This window comes from Dermacentor andersoni, chromosome 5 (assembly GCF_023375885.2).
Source record: "Dermacentor andersoni chromosome 5, qqDerAnde1_hic_scaffold, whole genome shotgun sequence".
Lineage (NCBI taxonomy): Eukaryota > Metazoa > Arthropoda > Arachnida > Ixodida > Ixodidae > Dermacentor > Dermacentor andersoni.
In genome coordinates, this window is record NC_092818.1 from 171,644,970 (window position 1) to 171,669,087 (window position 24,118).

The 24,118-nt window shown below is 43.9% G+C and overlaps 1 protein-coding gene across 1 annotated transcript in view; it reads left to right on the top strand.

Annotated features, from left to right (window-relative positions):
- The window catches only part of Mcm6 (minichromosome maintenance 6), a 39,658-nt gene that overhangs the window by 450 nt on the left and 15,090 nt on the right, over positions 1 to 24,118 (top strand). The window contains exons 2-12 of the mRNA XM_050179226.2: positions 1,003 to 1,149; positions 2,561 to 2,671; positions 6,147 to 6,309; positions 8,495 to 8,634; positions 8,938 to 9,050; positions 11,668 to 11,813; positions 12,430 to 12,580; positions 13,451 to 13,592; positions 22,163 to 22,304; positions 23,566 to 23,673; positions 23,765 to 23,920. Coding sequence (XP_050035183.1) covers positions 1,003 to 1,149; positions 2,561 to 2,671; positions 6,147 to 6,309; positions 8,495 to 8,634; positions 8,938 to 9,050; positions 11,668 to 11,813; positions 12,430 to 12,580; positions 13,451 to 13,592; positions 22,163 to 22,304; positions 23,566 to 23,673; positions 23,765 to 23,920 — 1,519 coding nt within the window. The remainder of the gene's footprint in view (positions 1 to 1,002; positions 1,150 to 2,560; positions 2,672 to 6,146; positions 6,310 to 8,494; positions 8,635 to 8,937; positions 9,051 to 11,667; positions 11,814 to 12,429; positions 12,581 to 13,450; positions 13,593 to 22,162; positions 22,305 to 23,565; positions 23,674 to 23,764; positions 23,921 to 24,118) is intronic.

Sequence of the window (24,118 nt, forward strand, 5' to 3'; positions counted from 1 at the left end):
ACATTATATGCGTGCGCATTAATATGTTTAAATCTTCGAAAGATAATCCGCGCAGTAGTTACACGCGGTGACCTTGCTTGGGATTGTTATCGTGTTTACCTCTCGCGCTGCAAGATCGAAAGTGAACTTTTGAAGAAACCGTTATTGGCGCATGCCACGCGCGCGTGCTTCTTTGCATTGAGTTTCGTGGAGTCCTTTAAGACCAGCTCTGTTAAGATAATGTCCTGATAAGCTGAGCAGCTCTGGGACCCTTATTTAGTTTCCTACGTATTCCTACATGGTTTATTTCCGATGTATTTAGCTTTCAGTAAGACATATAATTTCAAGACCCCTTCACATTCGTCTCGTAGGGAATAGACTTTGTGCATCACGTTAGTTTTTGTATGCATTCATAGGGCACAGCTGTTGAGTTAATGTTCTTGTAATACTAGTGATGCTAAAAAAAACAACAACATGGAAGTGCATAGGAGGTCTTAATGAATCGGCAAAGGGGAACTGGTAAACAAGAACACAAAATCGGCAAATAACTAAAATGTGGTTAAATGCACTCATGCTGGTTCCACAGAAATACTGTTCTGGGTAAATTAAATCAATCAGAAATTCAACGATGCATATAATTGCATACAATTGTAGGTGAGGGAACGGTTATATTAGATTTCTTGAATAGAATATGAGCACGAATGCAACATTCTTTGTACATAAAAATGAATATTATTCTCTAGGACACCTTGGGGAAGATCGTGTATTTCTGTTAGCAAACAAACCACACAATAAATCATGGACATTATTCATGATATGGCATGCAAAACGAGAAAATGGTATAATAATTAGTTAGTCTTTTGGTTCGTGCCACTTATTTTGTCATCATACTCTTACTGATTGGACTGCTTACTGAGGTGCTTGATACTGTTTGGGCCATGTTGTCTTTCAGTCTTAGCATAACTGTACTTGTGAAACCAGGGTTGCATGCTGCAACTGCATATGCAAATTTGTGGTATGTAGGTGCAAGAACGAGCGGAATGAGCCCAAGTATGTTGAGGAAGCAACGAATCTGGTGAAGCCAGAACGAAACACGCTCGAGGTCAGCTTTGCTGACATTGAGCGCTTCAACCAAAACCTTGCTACTGTCATTCAGGAGGAGTACTATCGGTGAGTTGCCTTGAAGACTAGTTTGTTTTACCTTGTTTATTGATGGGGAGACAGTTTACTGTCTAGCTTTGTAAAAAAACTTGTGCGGAAACCATCGGTAATAATTATCAATGTAGATGAATAACCAAACACTGCTGAAAAGCTATAGACTTTATTTTTTGAAGGAATGATAAGAAAAAAACATATTTGTTGCAGTGAGAATATTTAGGCAGCATTTGTTGTTTTATTGCGTAATTACATAGCAAACAGCCGCAAAGCATTCTGTAGCAGTATAGGTGACGATACATACAAGCCAATTTGTTTTGTGTTTTGTCTAGCGACACGAGCGCCAGTGTGAAAGACAATTGCCATCTTTCTTTCCCATAGCCTCCACAGTGGGAGGGGGCTGTGAGAGAAGAGGAGAGCTGTCCTTCCCAAAGCTCTCTCATGGCAGCACATGCGCCTCAAAAAGTTATATTTGTTGCTATCAAAGTGCTATATTAGTTGGCACTCGACACCAAATGTGCCCCACAATTTGGTTGCGAGGGCACCATCATCACCTTTGTGTCAGTGGTGATTGTCTGTGGTGATTGACAAAAACAGGCGGAATAGTCAAGGAAAGCTATTAGCTTCAAATACATTCTTGAGTGCCGCTACAGAACCGCTGTTAGTGCCACCCAAAAGGGTGATAGCTTTAGCTTAATTGTTGTGGTTGTGTTTATTTTGGGTGAGTTGCAGAAGTGCACAGAGCAGCACATTTTACAAACGCATTCTGGCAGGCGTGCTCATTTTACTTTATGGTGCTTGTATTAAACATAATGTTTTTCTGCCTACTATCTTTTTGGGTTCAAATTTGTGCATGCAAAACGCCATCTAAATTTGACTGTTCATTGTAAACTGTATGAGCAGCTTGGCATGTGTCGAGGAAACTATCATGGCCCTGAAGTAGAGAGCTCAGCTTGCACTCTTAAGAAAGTTCAGAACCTAATCCAAAGAAATTGGGAATTTCATCGTAAAATGCTTTGTGATATTGGTGCTATACTAGCCACTTAAAGGGGCGAGGAAGAGCCCTTTTGTTTTGTTCTTGGTTTGTAATACAAATGCACATGCGATTAACTGTCATCTCAAATAGCATTGTTGAGGGCTTGCTTTCCAAGCTCGTACAACTTACTTATTACACACTTAATCCTTAAGAGCTCAGAAAGTTTTATGCTGAAGCTGGTGCAAAACAAACTTGACTGACCAGATTGAACAGCATAGTATGAGTAGTGCAGCTGAATGCGAATGAATGGAAGAATGGCACAAACATAGCAGTGCCAGTTCACGTTTACTTTCATCCTTGTTTCATTGTGCTAGTCGTATAATATCAAAACACCAGCTACTCTGGTACTCCACATTTAGGAAACTTGCCTTGCACTTTCTTGTTTTGCAGTGTATACCCCTACCTGTGCCGTGCTCTGCGCAACTTTGTCAGAGACCATGCCGAAGTGAATGTAGAGAAGGAATACTATGTCAGCTTTGTGGATGTGGCCACGAGGCACAAGTAAGTGCATTGCTTCCAAATCGGAAAAGGTTTTAAATTTTGGTTTTTTGAAGAACCAAAGGGCTTATTTAAGTATGTTAATACACACAGTCATCCACTCTTGGGGGCAACGCCTGATTGGTATTGCCTGCTATGGTGGCTCAGTGGTTATGGTATTTTGCTGCTAAGCATGAGGTCATGGGTTTGACTCGCGGCTGCTGGGATGTAAAGATACCAGTGGTAGTCCAACTGCACCATTTGTGCCATTTTACTACAGTTCGACTTGCCTGCTCCTGGCTACGCCCACTCAAGTGCCATTTGCGCCAACTGAGCAAAAATGCGGTATTTTCGCTCTTTCACGGCAATGAAATGTTTCCAGTAGGGTTATGGAACTGCAGTCAACGACCAATTTTCCAGACGCTTGATTTTTTGGACATGCCCAATAATTCGGACACCTTCGTGGCATCACCACGTACCTGAAGAGTCAATGTATAAGAATGTCTGAAATTTTGGAAGCAAAAACCCTTTGCTGTCCGATTTTTCTGACTTTTTGCCATGACCGCAGGTCAAAAACGGCATTGATCGGAGCTTCCACTGCTGCCATTTTGATTATCTTGCCACCTCAAACAGGCGCTCTCGCATGCATATCTTCTGGCAGTCATAGCCACCACCACGGCAACGCTAGGCCTAGCTATTTCAATGTTCGCTGCCAAGCTTGTTGCTGTTCGGTGCCGTGTTTTTCATTAAAACAATTCGTTGCTGTTAGCAATGGCGCTGACTGCGCCTGTGTAATCTATGCCAATAGCTTCGAAGCTTGGAAAGCATGACGCATTGCCTAGTGCCAGTTCCCAAAAGTCAGCTTCGCCTCAATATAGCAGTGTTACACGGTGAAGCATACGCAAAGTATTGTGGTGAAGCATATTAAAAGTAGGAAGAGGCAATTGTCATGGGACACAGTATGTATTTCTTAATTATATATGGAGCACCCGCCAGCTCCTGTCACAGTATGAGCACTGATATGCCTAATAATTGTACTGGTAGGTCTTCAGAGCTATTTCGGATATGCCTGTGGCAATTTGAGCCCTTCGGGGCAGTAAAAGGTAGTGTTTCGAAAGTAGGTCGAGTATCAGCGACAAAAGTGACAATTTTACACCGGATCGACTGGTATCTATTCATAGAGGCTACACGACACACAGGAAGCCTACAGACCACCTCACAATGAAAGCATGTACGGGATGGTACAAGCATTGTTGTCGACTGTTATCACCATATTTGCAACGCACCGTATAGAGTCATCTCATCTTGGTGCCGTTTATAGATGCATAGTCTCTTGTCGAGCTTCTAGCATTGTTATTGGGTGAAATACACATCTTGTCTTGTGCGGTAAGCATATTAAAGCACATCTGTCATTTAGAATGCACATAAGACATTTGCAATCACTTTTTCTCTTGTGCCTGACAGTGCAACTCATTGCAATTTTATGTCTGTCTTGTGTCCAAGCACGTGTCCTTGGTCTCATTAGGCCACAAAATTTAATTTAAGTTTTTTACAAAATTGAATTCCTTGCCTACCCAAATAAAATGTTTGCAACATACCGTGCATACTATGCCGTCCGTAGGAAGGCAAGTTTAATTGGTCGCTGTTGGCTTTGTGCCTTGCTTCACTCTTGAGCAGCATTTACTGGTTGCACAGTACTGGGAAGCTTCACCAAATGGCTACAGATTACTGCTGTACTACTGCAAGCGTTCCAAAATGTTCCAATTTTTCTGCTCCGTAACTACTCCAAAATGCTGGTATGGCTGCTTCTAAACTGTTCCAGAAAAACATTTTTCATGCTCCAAAAATTGCTCGAAATCCTAAATTGGCTGGATCACCACTGAGATACTCATGCACGCAGATTAGGTGCGTATTAAATAAGCCCAGGCGGCCCAAATTAACCTGCATCAAACTTGGCTATATTGAACTATTGTCTATATCGAGCCATTGTAACATTCCCATGGAAATCCCATGTAGAAGTATAGCACTGTACTGTGCATATAACAAACACTGTGCCACAGTGAGCCCCCGCAAGTCCACTTTTCCTAAAGGTAATGTGATAACTTCTTGCCTCATCAGAAATATTCATGCTGACGAAATGGCACTGTTTGGTAGGTGCTGTCAAACAAGACATTGAATCTGAAGAGCAGCAGCAAAAAATGAGCAAGGTGCATCGCTAGAAGTATGAACAGCTCGTGCAGCAAGGGTTTGCACTTCAGTATGGCAGAGTTTTAGTAAGCTTCACCACAACACAGTCGTGTGATGCGGTGAAGCACACTAATAGCTGAATGACCAGTGTACACTGAAGCTTAAGCTACCTGTGGCCGTTCGTTATTGGGGTGGGGATCACCACGCATCTTCAACAAATCAAAAGGCCTCCTGGTTCGACATGTGCATTCCACAAGAATATATGGATTTCACTTTTTACTGAATGGCCCCAGGCATGGGATGCCAAACTGGATGTGTCAGTGTTGCCGGGTTCGCTTGTAGAGTTTCCACGAATGGTATTTACTGGTTCTTTGAGCGAGCAAAACAGATCTGATCCCAACCTCCTCTTGGACAGATTTTTACTTTACAGCTTGCAATTATCAAAACCACCACGTTCGCCCTTCACGAAAAGTCTATTGCAGGGCGGCGTTCAAGACTGTGTGATTCACAGGCCCACAGCCCGTGCTGTACATGTTTTATTTGTACTCGCATAGGCATGTCAGTTGTGCTGGCTGAAAGCCACTTTCAAATCTAACAGCATTTGCTTGGTTGACTTGTTGCTGACGGATGATGACCGGCCATCGGCGTATTGTAACAGACGCAGCTGGGCATGTTCACACGCAATTCGAAGTACAGGTGTGCTGATGACAGCACAGCTGGTTCTCTCGCTGCTGCATCTGTTTCTTCCTTATCCTGAATAACAACACACAAGAAGCACTTCAAAGCGTGTGAGGTGCACCGTGGTCTCTCAGCTAAGTGGCGCGAGCATTCAGAGGTAGTGTTGCAATCAGTTTGTCAGAGAACATTCCACAGCACGAGTGACTTGCGACATTCGTCTGCAAAATAAAAAATAAAAGAAGAAAAAGAAGTACTTTTGTAGCCTTGCAGAAACAAATCGGTAAATGACCGCTTTTCATGATCTCAGTAAACTGTCCGAGACATGCGAAGTTTTCAGATAAGCTTCAGATGGGGGGGGGGGGATTTTTTATAGTTGGAATTATTGATATATCGAACTATCATGCGATGCCCTTCGAGTTTGATATATCTGAGTTCAACTGGACAACAAATATTTATGGCATACACTATGTTGTGATTTGGTTCTAAAGAATTGCATAGGATATTCCTTCGATTGATGCCAACTGCAATATAATAACTGCAGCACTTAAATACTGTTTAGCTTGCATGATGAAGAAATCCCAGCCTTTTCTACCTCAGCTGCTCATTCGCATTGTACAACACTTGCGTGTTGCAGGGTGCGCGAGTTAACGACGACTAAGGTAGGCAGCCTGCTGAAGATCAGTGGCCAAGTTGTGCGTACCCATCCTGTGCACCCTGAGCTTGTCAGTGGCACTTTTGTCTGTGTTGACTGCCAGACTGTTGTCGGTGGCGTGGAACAGCAGTTCAAGTACACACAGGTAAACCCTGGCATGCATTGATTTTGTTCACTAGCTTTTCTTTATGACAATATTGAATTCTTTTGTATTTGCTTTTTAAGATAACTGGCTCATACTTTTTTCTTTTCTTGTAGTTGCTGCAGATGTCTCAGTGTCTGTTATTTTATTATATATTTTGCATGCTGCCATATTGATTTGTATTGGCCATTAGGATTAGTCAAGTCACTGTTACTGGCGACTTTTATCCTGATGCCATGGAATCATGTACTGCACTGTTGTTAAAGGCCTCATTTCTAAACTTCAATTAAATCTACAAATAACTTCCCCTGTGCTTTCTTGGCTTCATCATCTATTGGCTTCATATGTTGTGACTAACAAAAATCGGGCCCCTCGGTTCCCATTTTTCTATTTCTAAAGAGTAAAGGGACTAAAGTAGAGCTGTTTTAGTCAATTACCCTTCTACTATAAAGAAAGAAAAAGGCCACTAATATTGTGAAAAGAGCTTTTGTAAGCCAGGAAAGATGCAAAAACGAAATATAGGTTGGCGACATCATTCTGAAATTTCTGCACTGGGTCATTGTGACATCATGGGTTTTACAGCATCTGCCCAGAACTAGTTAACCCCTTTGGCTACAAAGATGGACTACACTGTGTTCTCAGAGACGAAGACTGAGCTTTGGAAGCTTCATGAGCTTTTACTGCATCATAATGGCTCAAATAAGTGAAAATACTTTAACATCACACTAATGCACCGGTGCTGCTATCCTGGCTTCAAAATTTTAAAAAGTCTTTACTTTCATTTTCTCTAGTAATAATCAACATATCCCCCTCTAAGTAAGGGGCTAATAAATACCAGTGGAGTATAGAAAGAATATTTTATCAGTCTAAACTGATTTATTGTTTCTCTTTAGTGCCCGTTTAATGTCGTAAATCCTAATGCAGTTTGTTTGGTCCCACATGAGCAAACTTACCTTCATTTGCCTTGTTGTAATTCATCATTTTAATGCGTTCGTCATGGCTCATTCAGATTAGAAATGCAGGCTGTTGATGCCGTAGCTTCCTTAGTATAGTGCACTCGAATACTAGTGCTACCTATTGCGGTGGCTTAGTGGCTATGGTGTTGCACTGCTAAGCACGAAATCGCGGGATCAAATCCCGGCTGCAGTGGCCACATTTCGATGGGGGCAAAATGCAAAAGCACCCATGTCCCATGCTTTGAGGGCACGTTAGAGATGCCCTGGCGGTCAAGATTAATCTGGGGTACCCCACTACGGTGCGATTCATTATCAGGTAGTGGTTTTGGCACGTACAATTCTAGAATTCGATGCAGCATACCGGTGCTATTGCTGCTCGATGTCTAAGCGTGATGCTTAATGCAGGGGCACATAAGTGCTGTAGTCAACAGCTGTACTGATCGAGCATCCTAAGGTTAGTGCTTGGTCAGCCTCTGTATGACTAGCGCCATTTTATCTTTTATTCCGCCTTTGTATTTTACGTGTAATGGCTTGTTGTCAATGACAACGAACCCAGGCTGACCGCACTAGCTGTACTAGATCATGTATTATTACATTTATATCTTAAAGACTGTAAAGCTGTAAATGCATACTTATTTTAATTTAGCATTCAGAAATTAGTTGTTCCCAAAGGCAGCTGTCATCATTATGCCAAATGACATTAAATTTGCACTTGTGGTGGCAACTTTGAAAGTAATCTCGTTAGGAAACTATGGAACTAGTTGTAGTTTGTGCACAACTATAGCAGACTAGCAGTCACAAATTACGTGAGGTTTCCTCTTCAAGGAGCTAGAAATGCGTGTATTCAACTGGCTGTTACAACAGTTGGTGAAACTAATATTACCGAGCTGAAATGGACTGGTACATCACTGACTTCTTAAGTCACTCACACTTCAGTACCTTAAGCATCAGTGCAGTGAAGTTTGTTGTACATACCTTAGTGAATCAGCTATCTTTCTTTTTTTTTTTTTTTTTCAATGTTTTGGCCACTGTAGTTCATAACCTGTTATTATGGTTCTATTAAAGCGCATTATGGCAGAAACCGTGGTATTATTGGCTAAGCCATTTTAACAATAAATATAGTTTGTCCTGTCCTAAAGTGTGCTTAATTGAGAAGTGTTTAGTATGAATATGAGCACTGATTAGTTGTGGTGTTCGCTTGTTCATTTTCTTTTTTTATCCTGCCTTTACAGCCCACCATCTGTAGGAACCCTGTGTGCCAAAACAGGACACGTTTCATTCTCGACACAAACAAGTCAACATTTGTGGATTTTCAGAAGGTGCGCATTCAGGAAACACAGGCTGAGCTTCCACGAGGAAACATCCCACGCAGGTGTGAACATGTTTGTAGTATTTTCAGATCTGTTTCTATATTGTTCGCATTATTGTAGACCCACCCCGTACGTGGTACCCCTAGAATGCTCTTGAAATAAATTGATGTGATAAAGAGACCTAACTGTCTAAGTGCATATACTAGCTGTACAGTTAGGAATTGCTTCACAGTACATGTGAACAGCAATTAGCAAAGTCTTATTGCCTATTTTTATCTCGCCTATAAATTGTGCCTCTTCCACTGTAGTGCTTGTTAGTACTATTTTTCTGTCATCTAACATGACTTCCTTTTTGTGTTATGCAGTGTGGAAGTTATTGTACGTGCAGAAGCAGTTGAAGTCGCCCAAGCTGGTGACCGGTGTGATTTCACAGGCACACTCATTGTAGTCCCGGATGTCAGCCAGCTGACCACACCTGGTGGGTGAAATTGCAGTCACTTAACTTATACACATGAATATTATATGAGCTGGAATGAAACGTTAGACATGCCAATTAACTAATTGCTGATGATGCTACATTATGCTGAACATGTCTCTTGGGCCATTAAAGGTAACTTTTATACAATAGTTCTTGTGGTGTCAGTGCTTGATTTAAAAGGTCTGGTTTGACTTCCGTTAATTCGACCCTGACAGGACCGGCGAAATTGATCAAATTATCCGGCAGGTCGAATTATCCCCTAATGAAACACGTACCCGCTTCCTATGTGTTCAGAGTAGAAAACTGATGCAGAGATAACAATAAATTCCTAAGCAAAACGGAAAAATAATGTGCACCCGAAATTTCAGCAAGAAAAATGTGTACAGTGGCGGCCAAGTTTCTGAAGTCAGCTTTGCCACAATGCAGCTGGCATATCCGGTAAAGCATACGAGCACTGTGAAGGCAGTTTTGGTTTCATTTATGATTGCTCGGTGAGGGATACTTGCGGCCCAATTTTCATGGGGGGGGGGGGGTGCACTAGAAACGGGCCAATAATGTAAGGGACATCGTATGCTACCATCTTTGCTTGAAAAATCTTTCTAGGACAGACCGAAAATAGTTGTTTTGACGGGGGATGACATATTCAATGCATTCACTGTCCCCTAATCTCCTCAGAGACGTGCTGCTGCTAAAAGGTTGCGATTGGGGTCACCATAGGGGTCAGGCCCATGCACGCTGACTGGTCAAGTTTGAATTATTCGGCGTAAGCCAATTAACAAAATAACGAAAGTTAGGGCCCATAAATATGCATTGGTGACGGCAGGGACCTTCAGTTGTGATTGAATTGTCTGAAAAATCAAATTAACCGGAGTTGAATTAGCAGAAGTCTACTGTAGCTGATTCTATTCTTGTCAGTGCTTCGCTTGGAAGCAGCAATAACTGTTGCTGGCTTCTGTGTAGTGGGCAGAATTGGGCTTTACACATTTTTTCAGAAGTTGATATTAATAATGTGGTATCATGTCTTTGAGGTTTTACCCTTGGCCTTTGTTTTGTTACTGTACGCTTAAACTGAGATTTTATGCCTTAAGTTGCTTTATGACCTTAAAGAATGCCCACAGATTGAGAAGTCTTATTTGCATAGCATTGCTTGAAACTGCCTGCATTGACTAGAGCTAGAATTGTATTTCGATTAATATGCATGTACATGATGGTGAAAGAAAAGGTGGATATGTGAAATAAATACAGAATACAATGAAATCCCAACAATTTGAAATCTCCTCCTTTGAATTGATAGGTAATTTGAACTACTTTGTTGGTCGCAAGAAAGTACTATATATTTGAATATAGAAGAACTACTCCAAATTCGAACTCCAAAAACTGTGCAGTGGTTATTTCGAACAAAATTTCTCAATCCCATGGACCTCATTTTGGACAAACTTGGGCCAAAGGCATAGATGATGTCTTATGCCGGACGATCCTGGTAACATCGGCAGTGTTGTTGGGACGAGGAGCGTCGGCACAGGAAGATGTCGCTGGGGTGTTGGGCAGACGGGCAAACTGCTGGTCAATACGTCGGCTTTTGGCGAGTTCCAGGCGGCGGCACTCTCTTATAACAGCATCCACCGTCGCTACGTTGTTGCAAACGAGCAAGTTGAAGGCGTCATCGGCAATGCCTTTGAGGATGTGGGAAACCTTGTCTGACTCAGTCATGTGGGTGTCAACTTTGCGGCACAGAGCCAAGACGTCCTGAATGTACGTGACATAGGGCTCTGTTGACGTCTGCACACGGCCGGAAAGCGCCTTCTGCGCGGCAAGTTGTTGACCGTAGGGGTTGCCGAACAAGTCTCGAAGCTGTGTCTTAAGTGAATCCCAACTGGTGAGCTCATCTTCGTGCGTGCGATACCAAACTCGAGGTGTGCCACCGAGGTAAAAGACTACGTTGGCGAGCATAATAGTAGGGTCCCACCGGTTATTGCGGCTGACATGTTCATACAGGCTGATCCAGTCATCGACGTCTTCCCCATCTTGGCCCGAGAATACGCCAGGATCACGGGGAGCGGGGAGAGTGATGTAGGTCGTCGAAGTGGCAGCAGGTGTCGGAGCCGGCGGAGTCGGGTTGTCGTCGCCGGGAGCCATGAAGGAAGGCTCGACGTACCGTCCACTGCGAAGCTCCGTGACGAGGTACAGGGAACGTCCACCTCCACCAGATATGTTACGTAGGAAGACGCAGACGAAAAGCTATGTACAAATATATTTACAAGGAAAATACGCTGCGCTTGGCCAAGAGGCAACAGCCCGCGCTAGCTTCTAATCGTCGTCGTCGTCTTCACACTGCTGGCCTTTCGTGATCGCGCATATTGTGCCGTAGCAATATGACGAGGAAAGACATGCGGGAGAGCCACCAGACCAACCTTGGTACCACTTGATCACGTTACCGTGTGCTCTCTTCTTTCTTATCTGTCAACTTTCTGCCCATTCCCCTCCTTCCTCACACTGCTGACCAATATTCAAGTGTCAGTCACATGCTAAACAGTTATGGCGCGGTCAACAAGCTTTCCTTTTGTCTGCCACTCTCTCTCTTTCTGTCCCTGACTCGTCTTTTCATTTTGTGCTCCAGGTCTGCGCACTGAGAGTTCAGCCCACCACAAGGGCATGGAAGGCTTTGAGACTGAAGGTGTGCGGGGCCTGAAGAACCTTGGCGTGCGTGAGATGTCCTACAGGCTTGCCTTTCTGGCCTGCACTGTCGAGCAGACTAGCCCCAGGGTAAGCTAGTTTTTATGCATGGTGCTGCGGTAGATTCTGCAGACTTTTGCAATCATTGCAGTGGCATTTCGAATCTTGACGACCCCACTGCAAGAGCAAGAAATAGAGCTGGGCTTGTTGTGCGACACTTGCAACAGATAACCAGCGTTCTTGAAAAACCACACTTGAGAACAGCAGAGAATCGTACTCCGTTTCACCGTGTACAATGCACCGGAGGCTGTTGGTTGCGTCATAGCCAACCAAGAAAGAGAACCGCAAGTGGGTTCTCCATTGTATGCTTCAGCTTAACTATAGTTAAATGGAAACTTCGCCAAAGGATTAGCAGCACACTATAAGCAAGCCCTTTTGTCTTATCTGAAACAGGCAGCTTGATCTCATGATTGGCGGTGACAAGCCTTTGCTACACTGCATGAAGTTGGTACAATGACGAATATTTGCAGGTGCAGGGTGAGCTTGAACAGGGCTTGTGGGGAAGCTGGAGACATCGGGGAGAGGCTTTTGTTCTGCAATGAACTGAATTTCGCTGATGATGGTGGTTGCACAAGTAACCTGAGCAAAATTTGTCATTGTTAGACATGCCAACGTCTTTACGTCTATGCTTGCTCTTCTCACACAGTTGGGAGGCAAGGCAGCGTCATCGGAAGAGTTAACTCCGGAAGCCATGAAGCAGCAATTGACCCCCGAGCAGTGGGACCGCATTTATGCCATGAGCCAAGACAAGAACCTGTACCACAACTTGATTGCTAGCCTGTTTCCCACTATCCACGGTTTGTACACAAGTCTGTTCTCCCCTTTCTACTTGCTGGGATTCTACTTTGTGCAATTTATTCCACACATGCGCAGTGGCAAAAGAGCATTGTTGCCTTTCAGGCTGGAGAATTTATTGTGCTAATGATGAAAGTGCAGCATTCAAATGTCAAGCCTTATCAGGTAGTCTATGTACTGTTATTTATGGCATTTTTGTTGAAGGGGTGATTAAGTTTTATTTTACAAATACGTTAATGGAGGGAAGTTTCATCACATCTGCTCAGTTAACTGGCTGGCAGTGTGGCTCCACAATGCAGCTCGCAGATATCACCTGCCGTCAGATGCTGCGTACAGTCGCCGACAGATAATTTGGACACTGACGATTTGTTCATGCTCAATTATTCAAACAGCTTTGCAGCACTGCTACTGTCCCCATAGACATAATGCATAAGACGACTGAAACTTTGGACACCTTATAATGTGCCTTTCGATAATTCGGACTCCGCCTGCATAACGGCACACTCATTTGGCCACCGAGTCAAGCAGGAAGAGCGATATTTTTGTTCGAGTTCATCGCCTGCATGTATCATTGGCCAGCATCATGGAGGACGGATCGGCCATGTTGCCGGTGCCTTCTTGGAACCCAAACTAGCACGAGGCCAAGGCAAACAGTTAATTTCTGAAGGCTGCATCACGGTTTGTTATGAGAGTTACATGTGTCCAGCATTTATTTTAAATAGCGAAATGGTCTTGACCGACTTCTTTGATTGCTATTGTGAAATTTGGTTGGCCAACATTGTCGTCGATGTCTGCACCGATTAGCGCGACAATTAAATGATGGAAGTGCCGGACAATGACTGTCACCATGTGTTTTGTATTTCACCCTTTAGGTAACGACGAGATAAAGCGCGGCATCCTGATTATGCTTTTTGGTGGAGTGCCTAAGACAACAGAGGAAAATACCACTCTGAGAGGTGACATCAACATCTGTGTTGTGGGGGACCCCAGCACAGCCAAGAGCCAATTTCTCAAGTAGGCATTGCATTTATCTGTGGATTCAGGGAGCACACTACTCAGTGGCACAGTATGCTCACTGTGCAAGTTCTACAGGGAAGCTGTTAGCCTGTAGTTGGTTGGGATTTTTCGTGTCCGCGTGCATGGTTTTGCTCGCACAAAAACAAAATGGCAGCTGGAAGGCAGAACAGAATTGTGATTTTTGTATATTCGAATTAACAGTCCAATGCTCTCATGTCTGCAGGTTGTGTGTAAGTCTTACTTTATGAATCTTCTGGTGTTGTACTTCGAAAAATTCAGTTAATTCAATAATGCACTTGCACTAAGTGGAGGGCCTACAAGAATGAGGATTTATGCTGTGCTAACGCCACCTATATGTATGTCGCTTGTGGTGGTAGTGTGAAGCGTCGGCAAACAGCTGTGCTGTACATCCACTTTCACAGGGTGGAATGGAGGCAGAATTTTTTATTGTTTAATATCTGCACCAGAACCTTTTGTTTTCAGAAACATCAAAGTGTAGAATTGAGTAAACCTACATTGTTAGGTTACCCTTCTAGGAAGCTTGTAGAGTTTGTTTTATGACAAGAGATAACTTATGGCACATTTGGCAGGTCATGTTCAAGTACTTTGATGGCATGCATTACATTTGGCTGGTCAAAATCAAGCCCTCGGAACACATTTGCTTGGATCATTCAGAGCACTAGGAATTGCTCTTGACTTCGAGCTGGGAGAATGTGACAGAATTTGCTTATGTCACTCTACTGATTGGTCCGAGAACAGCCGCACGTTTGCTTTAGGCAGGTTTTCTCTGGCTGCAGTTTTGAGAGGGCTCCACATCACTGCAAACTGAGTCAGAGCGCAGTAATTAGTTCACTGTGCCATTAATTGCAGAAAAAATTGCCACTGAAGGGGCCACCGACTTCTGTCGTTAAACTTGCTCACAACAAACTAGCTGAATTAAATGGCTGCGCTTGCAGTCTTGGAGGCCGTGCTTTGATAGGTGCGGGTTTTTAAGTTCAGACAGAGAATGGGACAGCACAGTGGTTTGAGGAGGCAGGCACCAATAATTTCTTTTGCACAAAATGCCTGTAAAATTGCCTGACATGAACTTGCGGGGTAAAATGCAACATAATTACCTTATTTATACAAATCTAACACGCATCATTCCTTTCTGAGAAAATGGGTCCGAAAATTGCCTGTGCATTACAATTGGGACAAAAAAAAACAAAACCGTATTCATGGTGTTGACAACAGCCTACCATCAGAGCCATCAGACACAGCGTCATCCCCATCACAAGATGGTGACAAAGCATGTTTTCATGAAAGTTGTTGTGGGTTCATTTTGTGCTCGACTACGATCTGGAGCGGTACTGTCAGTCAATCACTTTCAGAGATACTGTCGCTAACTCCGCGGCGCTGTCAGTTAAGCTGCGTTCTGCAAATTCAGTTCGGAGCTTTCAGGTCCACGCATGAACTTTTGCCATTCCTACCAGCACGTGCACATACAAACTTAATAGGCATTCGTAATAGTTGCCATGACTGATCACCCACAAACCCAAACTTTTCAAGTGCACTGCCCTCTGTTAAAGAGGGACCCTGCGCTTGAAAACTATTTTTTTTTAATTATTTTTCGATTTTGATGAAACTTGCAGAGTTTATGTATTTCAATGTGCTAGTTCTAAATATACATCCAGTTTCCCTGCAGAGTAAATAACTTTCCAGAAATTGAAAAAATTCAGCTTTATTGCATAATTTGCTTGGAAGTGAGCTATCTAACAAACTATACATGACATAATAGATATCGACTACGGAAATGATGTGGAACTAACAAAGAGTGCAAATAAGCAAATGTGGTGTTCTAACACAATTTTGTATCAAATGAGAACATTGCAAACTTCAATAAGAGAAGTCCATCTAACTGCGAAAAAGTGAAACATTTAAAAAAAAGTTTTCTAGTAAATGCAACTAAGTCATTTTACATATTTGCACTCTAGACAGCTTTGCCTTCCAGGAAAAAAAAAAGAATTAAAGTGATAGCACAAGTATAAGCAGAGATAATGCGCCTCCAATACGGCATCATCATCAAGATTGTGGTTTTCAGAAAATAACAAAAAATATTTCACAACTGATATATTGAAAGAAAGTTTGAAAAAAAAAAAAAACGGCACCAAAAGCCATCAGTAGGCACTAGGTATAATTCATGGCCGTTTGGCCATTGCCGGTCGACGACATAGCAACAATGTTCACTTCAAAAGGATTACGGGTTTTCGGGCCCTCAATTCCCCACGAGCTCCATCCCAATGCAACTTCACCGCAGATCTCACAAACCACAGTCAATTTAGTAGCAAGACCATAATCCTGATCGCTCCACACCAGCTACGCAGAACCACCGCAAGTATTGCACGAGAAAGTGCCAAGAAGATTGTTCACTGCTGCAAGTCCGATGACAGCGTACAGAGTAGCGGGCCTCGTGACCGAGGCTGTTGCACTATCGGCGGTCGGATCTTCAACAAAACACCGAATCTTTCGCTCCGTGACCGTTGTAGATGCAATATTGTATATTGTATAGCGTTGTTTTCTCATGTGCTCTTATCTTATTCCACTTGCTCTTCAGTTACGACAGCCAAGTTCAATTCTTATGCGAGTGTAACTGGCAGGTAGGTATGCGTGATCCGGCAAAACAGTTGAGGCGTCGGATGTTTGGCGGCGGCACGACTGCAATGGCGAGCTGCCGGGTATCCTGTGCCGGCTGCGATGACGGAATCGCTTTCGAAAGTTTATTGCGTCTTGTACATTACCGCCCGTAACGATTCACGGAACAAAACTTTGTCGGACCTCCAGCGTCACACTCGTGAGACTAAAACAAAAGGATGGCTGTTTTCGTCGTTTGAGCGCTCGTGGTCCTTGGAGCCAATCATGACTCGCCATCTTGGTAGCATGCTCAAACTGGCCAATAACAGCGTGCGCCGCAAATTTCCTTTTCTGTTGTTTTTTTCGTGACCACAATGCCGGCAATGTTGCCAACCGACGAATAAAGAAAGCCAGAAACGTGAGCTTTCAAATTGTACCAAAATGACGCTGGCAGAGCACGTAATTATCGAGTTATGCGTGACGAAAATGGGGTGTCATTTGTCCCCAATTGAAAGGGCAACGCTTGCGGATTCGCATCTTTAGATCATGATAACGGAAGATCTATGTGGTATTTTGTAACCAAATTTCGGAGGTAGATGTGGAAACATGTCAGGAACACGGAAAATAAAAATTGAAAACTCAAATTTTGGGCCGATTTTCAGTCCCAAAGACCCGGCTCCTCCCTTAAGCCCGTAAGCATGATCACTAGTTTGTAATTGTCTATGGGTACAAACATATCAAAGGTGAGTTGCTCACAATGGTACGCCACAAGACACCACTGCCGGCTAGGCCTAGCAGCACTGCGCTCGGTAACCAGAGTTGCGGCTTCGTGCAAAGTTACGAAACACTTTGCAGTGGCTGTACGGCACTTGGAAAGTGGAGAAACCACCTCAACAATGAAAATGAGGGCCGAGTACCACGTGCAACATTCAAATGGCGGCAACTTGGATTGCTGTCACGGTGTTTCCGACATTCGAGCAGGCCTGAAAAATTAGGCAGCTACTTACCGTATTTACTCGATTGTAATGCACAACCGTTTTCCGTGACCAAAAAGAAAAAGGAAAAAAAAGAACCACCCTCGATTGTAATGTGCACCCATTTGCCGTGACCTAAAAAAAGAAAGTCCTTTACAGTACCGTGCACCTCGTTCTTTCATACAGAAATACAACTTTCTCTCATTTGGAAAAAACAATGATATACTCCCGATGCACTAAAGTAGCAATAAATAAAAAATGTCGCACTTCCACCCGAAAGGGGAAGCATCAATTATCGTAGGAACTTTGTAGGCAGCTATACGAAAAGTAAGGATAGTAGTTTTATCGGCCATATAAACTTTTAAACATTTGCTTACTAACTAAATCAATGAGCATGGTGTCCAGCGTGGACAAGCAAACATGAACACGTCTCGCTCAATGACCACAGAAACTCTTTATCAAAACGCTGGAGGAAGTGCGGTAGCAGGAGCAAGGGAATTGCCCTTTGTGTGGCCTCTTGCTTCAACATGAACTAAACGACAAGAACACAGTGCAGTGCGTTTAGATGCGTAGACCTTTATATCCGTCGCATATCGCTTTCAAGATAGGGGTCGCGCAGCCGCGCCGTACGTAGCAGCCACAGGTGTAGAATGCCTCTCCTGTTTGCGCCAGTCCCGCACACAAGCTTCGGCAACTCCAAACGGCCGTGATGCGGCCCGATTTTCGTCCGTCTCCGCACACGTGATCGCTTTCCTTTTATATGCGGCATCGTGGTGAACTCGGCATGTCTTTGCACTCGGCACTTCCATGCTGATAAAGCAAACCCAGAAAACCGGAGGATGGACCGTGCACTAACCTAAGCCAAAGCAAGCATTGTTTAAGCACACGTACTACAGCACATAGAGGAAGCTGCGGCAACTCGGCTCGAAGCCACGGAGGAAGGAAAAAAACCTCCATGCTCGAAGTGCGTACGAGGCAGCCATTTTGAAATGCCGATGGTGATATGGTAACGCAGATTTATGGTCGTAATCGATTCTAACGCACACACAATTTCTGGACCCCTTCTATCGGGGAAAAAATGCGCATTAGGTTCGAGTAAATACGGTAGTTTCTTCCATATCAGCTTTTTTCCCCCCTTATGTTGTTACTTGGTTCTGTGTGAATAGTATGAATCTTCAGACATTAACCTTTCAACATTCTTTAACTTATTTAACATTTTAACAATTAATTTAAACGGATGCAAACATCCCAGTCGCATGTTTTGATTCTCGGATACACATGGCTGCTTGGTCTACATGTCTTGCATGTGTGCAGCCTTTGAAAAATGTTGTTTTGGTTATAGAGCAGTACCGCTTATACTGTGGATATTTGTGACTCCGGCAGCTGAAGTTATAAGCAGTCTATGCTATATCTCCGAATGTGATCAATCGAGAATACCGCCGCTTTGTGCTATGAATCTGCAACCAATTAAGCACAAATAGCGACGAGAACGTGCTAGTTTCATTATAAAGCTTACTTTAAAAAGAGTGTTTTTCTTCTCTGAAAGTAAATTATGCATGTCTCGTCATTTGTGATTGCAAATGGGGGGACACGCTATACAGTAGAACCCACTTACAACAATATTCAAGTGCCACAAAAATTCGATTGTTATAACTGATAATTGTTATAACCGGGTTGCATGAAAAAATCAAAATAGGGGGGGATGGCAGAGCTGATGCGAGAAAACTATAATGGCAGGCAAGCCAGTGCCCCTCCCCCCCACCTTCCTCCATCCGGATGCTGATTTTGTTCACTCGCTTAACTGTTTCCTGGGCACTCCGATCGCATGTAACAAGCCGCGGCTGTTGGCATTAAAGAATGGCACTGCTATAACAACTGCAAAGAGGTGTCACGGGTGGCCAGCGATATGCGAGCACCGCTGAGGCATCACTCTGGTGGCTCCAAAAGGGGCCTTTTAAAGATTGTGAGAAGGCTGCCGTGGCAGCCTGTTAGCTTGAAAAATCCAGAAGAAATGCTGAAGAGAGATCGCCACAAGCATCTCGCCACATACTTCTCACTGGCTTGCACGAGAAATGCGTATGTCTGTCAGCCTTGCATGCTTTACGTGAAGCTTGCCGACATCCTTGTCCAAGGCATCCAGGTGCTCCAAGTAGTGCAGCGGAAGGTTCCTCACAAAATGAAGCTCTGGAGAGACTGAATCATCTGCTGGGCCTCCTGTGAAGACAACGTTGAAGCAGCCAGCCCTACCGCGTCATTGCTGCCATCATCACTGTCGCTATCTGATGCAAGCATGTTCGCGACAATCGCTTTATTGATTAGAAGCACTTAGTTTCCATATCTATAGCCCTGCGCTTTCTTTTCACCAGCAACGTCGTGCATTGCCTACGATAAGCGGGCGGAACAGACATCTTCCGTTTGGGCAACGAGTCAAGCGAGACTGAGAAACCACATGGCCAGGTGCGATTTCGACGCAAACAACCAAGACGAACGCGTACGATTAAGCTGTTTGCAAAACTGTGCTGAATGAGGAGCCAGCGAGCAACATGCGAGCTATCTGCAAGTGGCACAGTTGGCAGGTCCATTCGTGTTTCAGAGGGTGGGGCGCCACAGAGCTATGGGCGCAGCCCATTCGTGTTCGGAGGAGTGGAAGGGCAACGGGAGAGAGCTGCGTGGAGATGGCTGGAAAATGAGCGCGCTGCGGGTGTTGGAGCAGCGGCCCATCATGCAGTGGCTCTAATTTTGCTTTTTCTTTTTTTCTTTTCAAGGATTTCGCATTTCACTACCTTTCGGCTCAGGCACCCAGCAGCCAGACTTCATCGTTATAACCGATAAAGTGGCATCGGGACATTGTAGTCAGCGGGTTATGTAACCATGGAAAATATACAAATGTGGGTGGTGCATCAGCTTCTCATTGTTATAACCAATATATTGTTAAAACAGGTATCGTTATAAGTGGGTTCGACTGTATCTTTTTTTTTATATATCAGGCGCATGTCACATTCAGGTGCACTTTTGTTTTCTTACATTAAGCCCATGAAAATTTGGTGCATGTTAGATTCGGCGGCGCGTTAGAATCGTGTAAATACTAGAGGTGTGTGCGAATACTGAATAGTAGATTTTGCCGCCGCCATGTCCATGCGCAATGTTTGCCTGCCATGCTCTCCCATCGTTGAATTTGTATCAGCATGACCCACCTCGCCTGTGCCTCGCCTCACCTGTGCTGCCCGCCTCATGCATAATACTTGCACAGTGGCATTGTTCTCTGCTGTCAGATAGCACCACTGTCACATCAATGATAGGATTCATCTACTTCTGCCTTTGTGCATGGCTACTGTATTTGGCAACTACAGTCGCCGACTGATTTTTTGGACTCCAAAAATTCGGACATGCTTGATTATTCGGTCTGCTTCGCGGCACCTTGCACCTTGCAACCTCTCGTCTAATTTTTCGGGCACTCCTTGAGCTAACTCGATCGAGGGCACCGTGCACCGACTCTGGCCTGTGCATGGTTCGACTTGCTGAACGCCATTTTTGTTTTGAACGGAGCCTCCTTGCTGCCCCACAAAGTGGCGCTACTGCAAATCTCCACTCATCATCATCGTTTCTGCCTGGTTCGATAGAGTGGCTACAGCAGTTCCGGTCTCAGCTTAGTAAGCCACGTCAAGAGAATCCAGCAGCTGATATGTTTATTTCTTTGTGCACGACTCTGCGAGTAGGCCACATTTTTCGTTTGTGCGACTGGTGTCGGCATGACGGCATGGTGGTGTTTGCTTTGTGTGCTGTGTCGAGGTTGCGGTGATCCAATGCAGCATACGGAAACATCGCATCAAGTGTCTAATGGCGCCGACAGTGCCCGCGCAGACTGCGCTGGGGAATGCCAGCAAGCGGGTGCTGGGAGGCCTAGGATTTGTCGCCTTCCGATGTGCTCCCTACTGACGCGGAAAATGTTCTGCTAAGATTGCACAGTGGTTGCATTGCGATTCCAGACACCGTCTCATTTGACAGTTTCACAGGTGCTGACACTGCTGTACTGACATGCGCAGAACTCGATGATGGCGAGATCATTCGTCAGGTTTCTGCTGCACCGCCGGACGATGACGCACTATGTGCTACGCTGCTGTCAATGCGGAGCGTGTACAAGTAGTGACTGTGCTTTCAGCCGCTTATAGTGACCCTATGACCCTCTCTGAGATTCAGGCTTATCTGATTGCGCATAAACGGAACAGCGTGCAATGGCGGGCGCATTCACGATTTCTTCAAGCCTACTGCCGAGCTCAAATAAGTCCATAGAAATAAAGGATTTCTTTTTTTTTTCTTAATCTGCTCTTTCAGACACCTGTTCATTCGTACATTTCCGCAGTCCCCGTGAGGTCCGAATAAACGGTCGACAACTGTATATATTTTGCAAGGAAACCTGATAGTGATACCTGTGACAGATGGCCAGGTCAGCCAGACCAATTAAGAAGTTAACTCACTAGTCATCATGTTTACTCTTGCATAAGAGTTCTAAAAGTAAGTGGAAGGGGTTTTGAGTGACATTGGGAGCTTTCAGCAGCATGCACAGGAATAGTATTTGGCTCCAATGTTAATGACAGTAGTTACTTACCAAATATACAAGTTTATCTATGATTTGTCTAAGTGTTGAAAAGCTCTGTGATGTTAGGCACCTGACATTTTCATGCCATATTCGGGCGTTCTTGTGTGATGTGCTTGCAAAAAATCTAATACAGAAAAAGGCTCACTAAAAACTTGAGGGTGTGTTTAGTATCCAGTGTGCGACGTGAAAAATAATTTTTATATTTCTATTATTCTCTGTACAGACAGTATGCAGTTTTTTCTTTACATAAAGTGAACAAATCTAAGGGTATGATGTTATGCATTACGCATTGCTCTTTGACGCCTTGCCTTAAAGTGACCAAATTGTCAGTTTTTGATCTTTGCAGCTCCATGAAAACTGCAAGTAATCAGTGCTGGTTTTTTTAGGCAGGTGTCGGAATTTGCACCACGGGCGGTGTACACAAGTGGCAAGGCATCAAGTGCAGCAGGTCTGACAGCAGCTGTTGTTCGTGATGAAGAGTCCCACGAGTTTGTCATTGAAGCTGGTGCACTTATGCTTGCTGACAATGTAAGTGAATCCCTTGTGTTTACTCTAACCCGGTGTTTCTCCCAAGGGCATTAGTGAAAATAGACATCTTCTCTTAATTTGAGTGTGTAGAGACAAAGTGGTAAAATGCAGACATGTTTTACAGACTAGTGTTAAAATCATAATTTTATACCTAGCCTAAGAGGTCTGTAAAATGGCAGCCATACAGTAATGCCATATGGCAAGAGCCATTGGTCAGCTCTCCTTATTCACTTTCCTAGTAACTCCACTTTGTTGCCTGGCTGTTTTAGATCTTACAGCAAAGCTGTATATTAGGATCCCGGGATTTGGAAGAACCAGGAAGCTCGGCTTCACGCATAGCACTCGCTGCAAATATTTCCCGGTAAAGATTACGGCTGCATAAGCTGCAGTTGCCAGGAAGAGGCAACTGCAGAGCGTGCCAGAGGATGAGTCCAAATTATCTTATTTTTCGTATTAACAAGCATCAACTTAACGAGCTTATGTTGTAATGAGCCTTGGCAGGTGACACAGTACCATATCGAGAAGTCTAAAAATTTGTAAAGGTGACGTGTGGATTATGCAATTTTCGCCTTAAGGTGCAAGCTAATTTCACCTTACAGTGTGGCTTCATGGCATTGCAGCACGCGCTGCTGTAAACTCTAATCTTAAAACGAAATTCATGCTGCCGTTAAATCACTCCAATTATTTCATTTATTTTGTGGGCTCCCAATTAGTCTGTATTTTGGGCAATCCTCGCTGAGTCAGAATAATCTGTCAGTTACTCTACATCGCTTTATGTTCGTGTGTATACTCAGGCTCTTTTTCTTTAGTCTCTCAATTACACCCTCACTTTATAATCGTGATTTTAATTGTGATTTATAATAAATGTGGTGACACGGCAGAAGAGACTATACATGAAATACAGCACATACACTTAGCTATAAATGTGCTACATTGCTACACACAGTACAAATACACTCACATGCTTCAACAGCAGATGGTGGTAGGCACTGCATAAATAAAGCTGCGCAAGTTCTTGTGCGAGACGCATGCAGACAATGTTGGCTTTGGACTTGGTCCAGTGATATGTGAACGCAATCTCTAAACAGATTGTTTTCTCCAGCATTTCATACACATTTACCTAAGACCCTCACATTTACATATCTACTTGCCAGTTAATAGAGGCTAAAATTATTATTTATGTAGGCATTCAACTCTTATCTGTTGTTCACTCAGAGCTGCACTGGCACCAGCTGAAGTTCTAAGCTGCATTTGCTTTCAGGGTGTCTGCTGTATTGACGAGTTTGACAAGATGGAGCTACGAGATCAGGTGGCCATCCACGAAGCCATGGAGCAGCAGACCATTTCAATTACCAAAGCTGGCGTTAAAGTAAGCCAGCCCCCATTCCTCATCTCCTAGCCATAGACGATGTCCATGTGTGCATCACTGACCGTGACTTTTCCTATAAACTGTTTTGCAGGCAACTTTGAATGCACGGACTTCCATCCTGGCTGCAGCCAACCCGATTGGGGGTCGCTATGACCGTACTAAGTCACTGCGACAAAACATTGCATTGTCACCCCCTATCATGTCACGCTTTGACCTTTTCTTCATCTTGGTGGATGAATGTAACGAGGTGGGCCTCTTCATTGTTTGTGCTATTCATTGGCTAAAACTTGTGAGGTACACGTTCACTTTGCAGTTGCTTTCTTTTTAGTGAGGTGTGCACACTTAGACAAGTATATAGCTTGAGGATACGTGATGTGGTTGACATGTATGGACAGTCATCTACAAAAATCACTCAGAATTTGTGCAACACTTCTATGCATTGTGC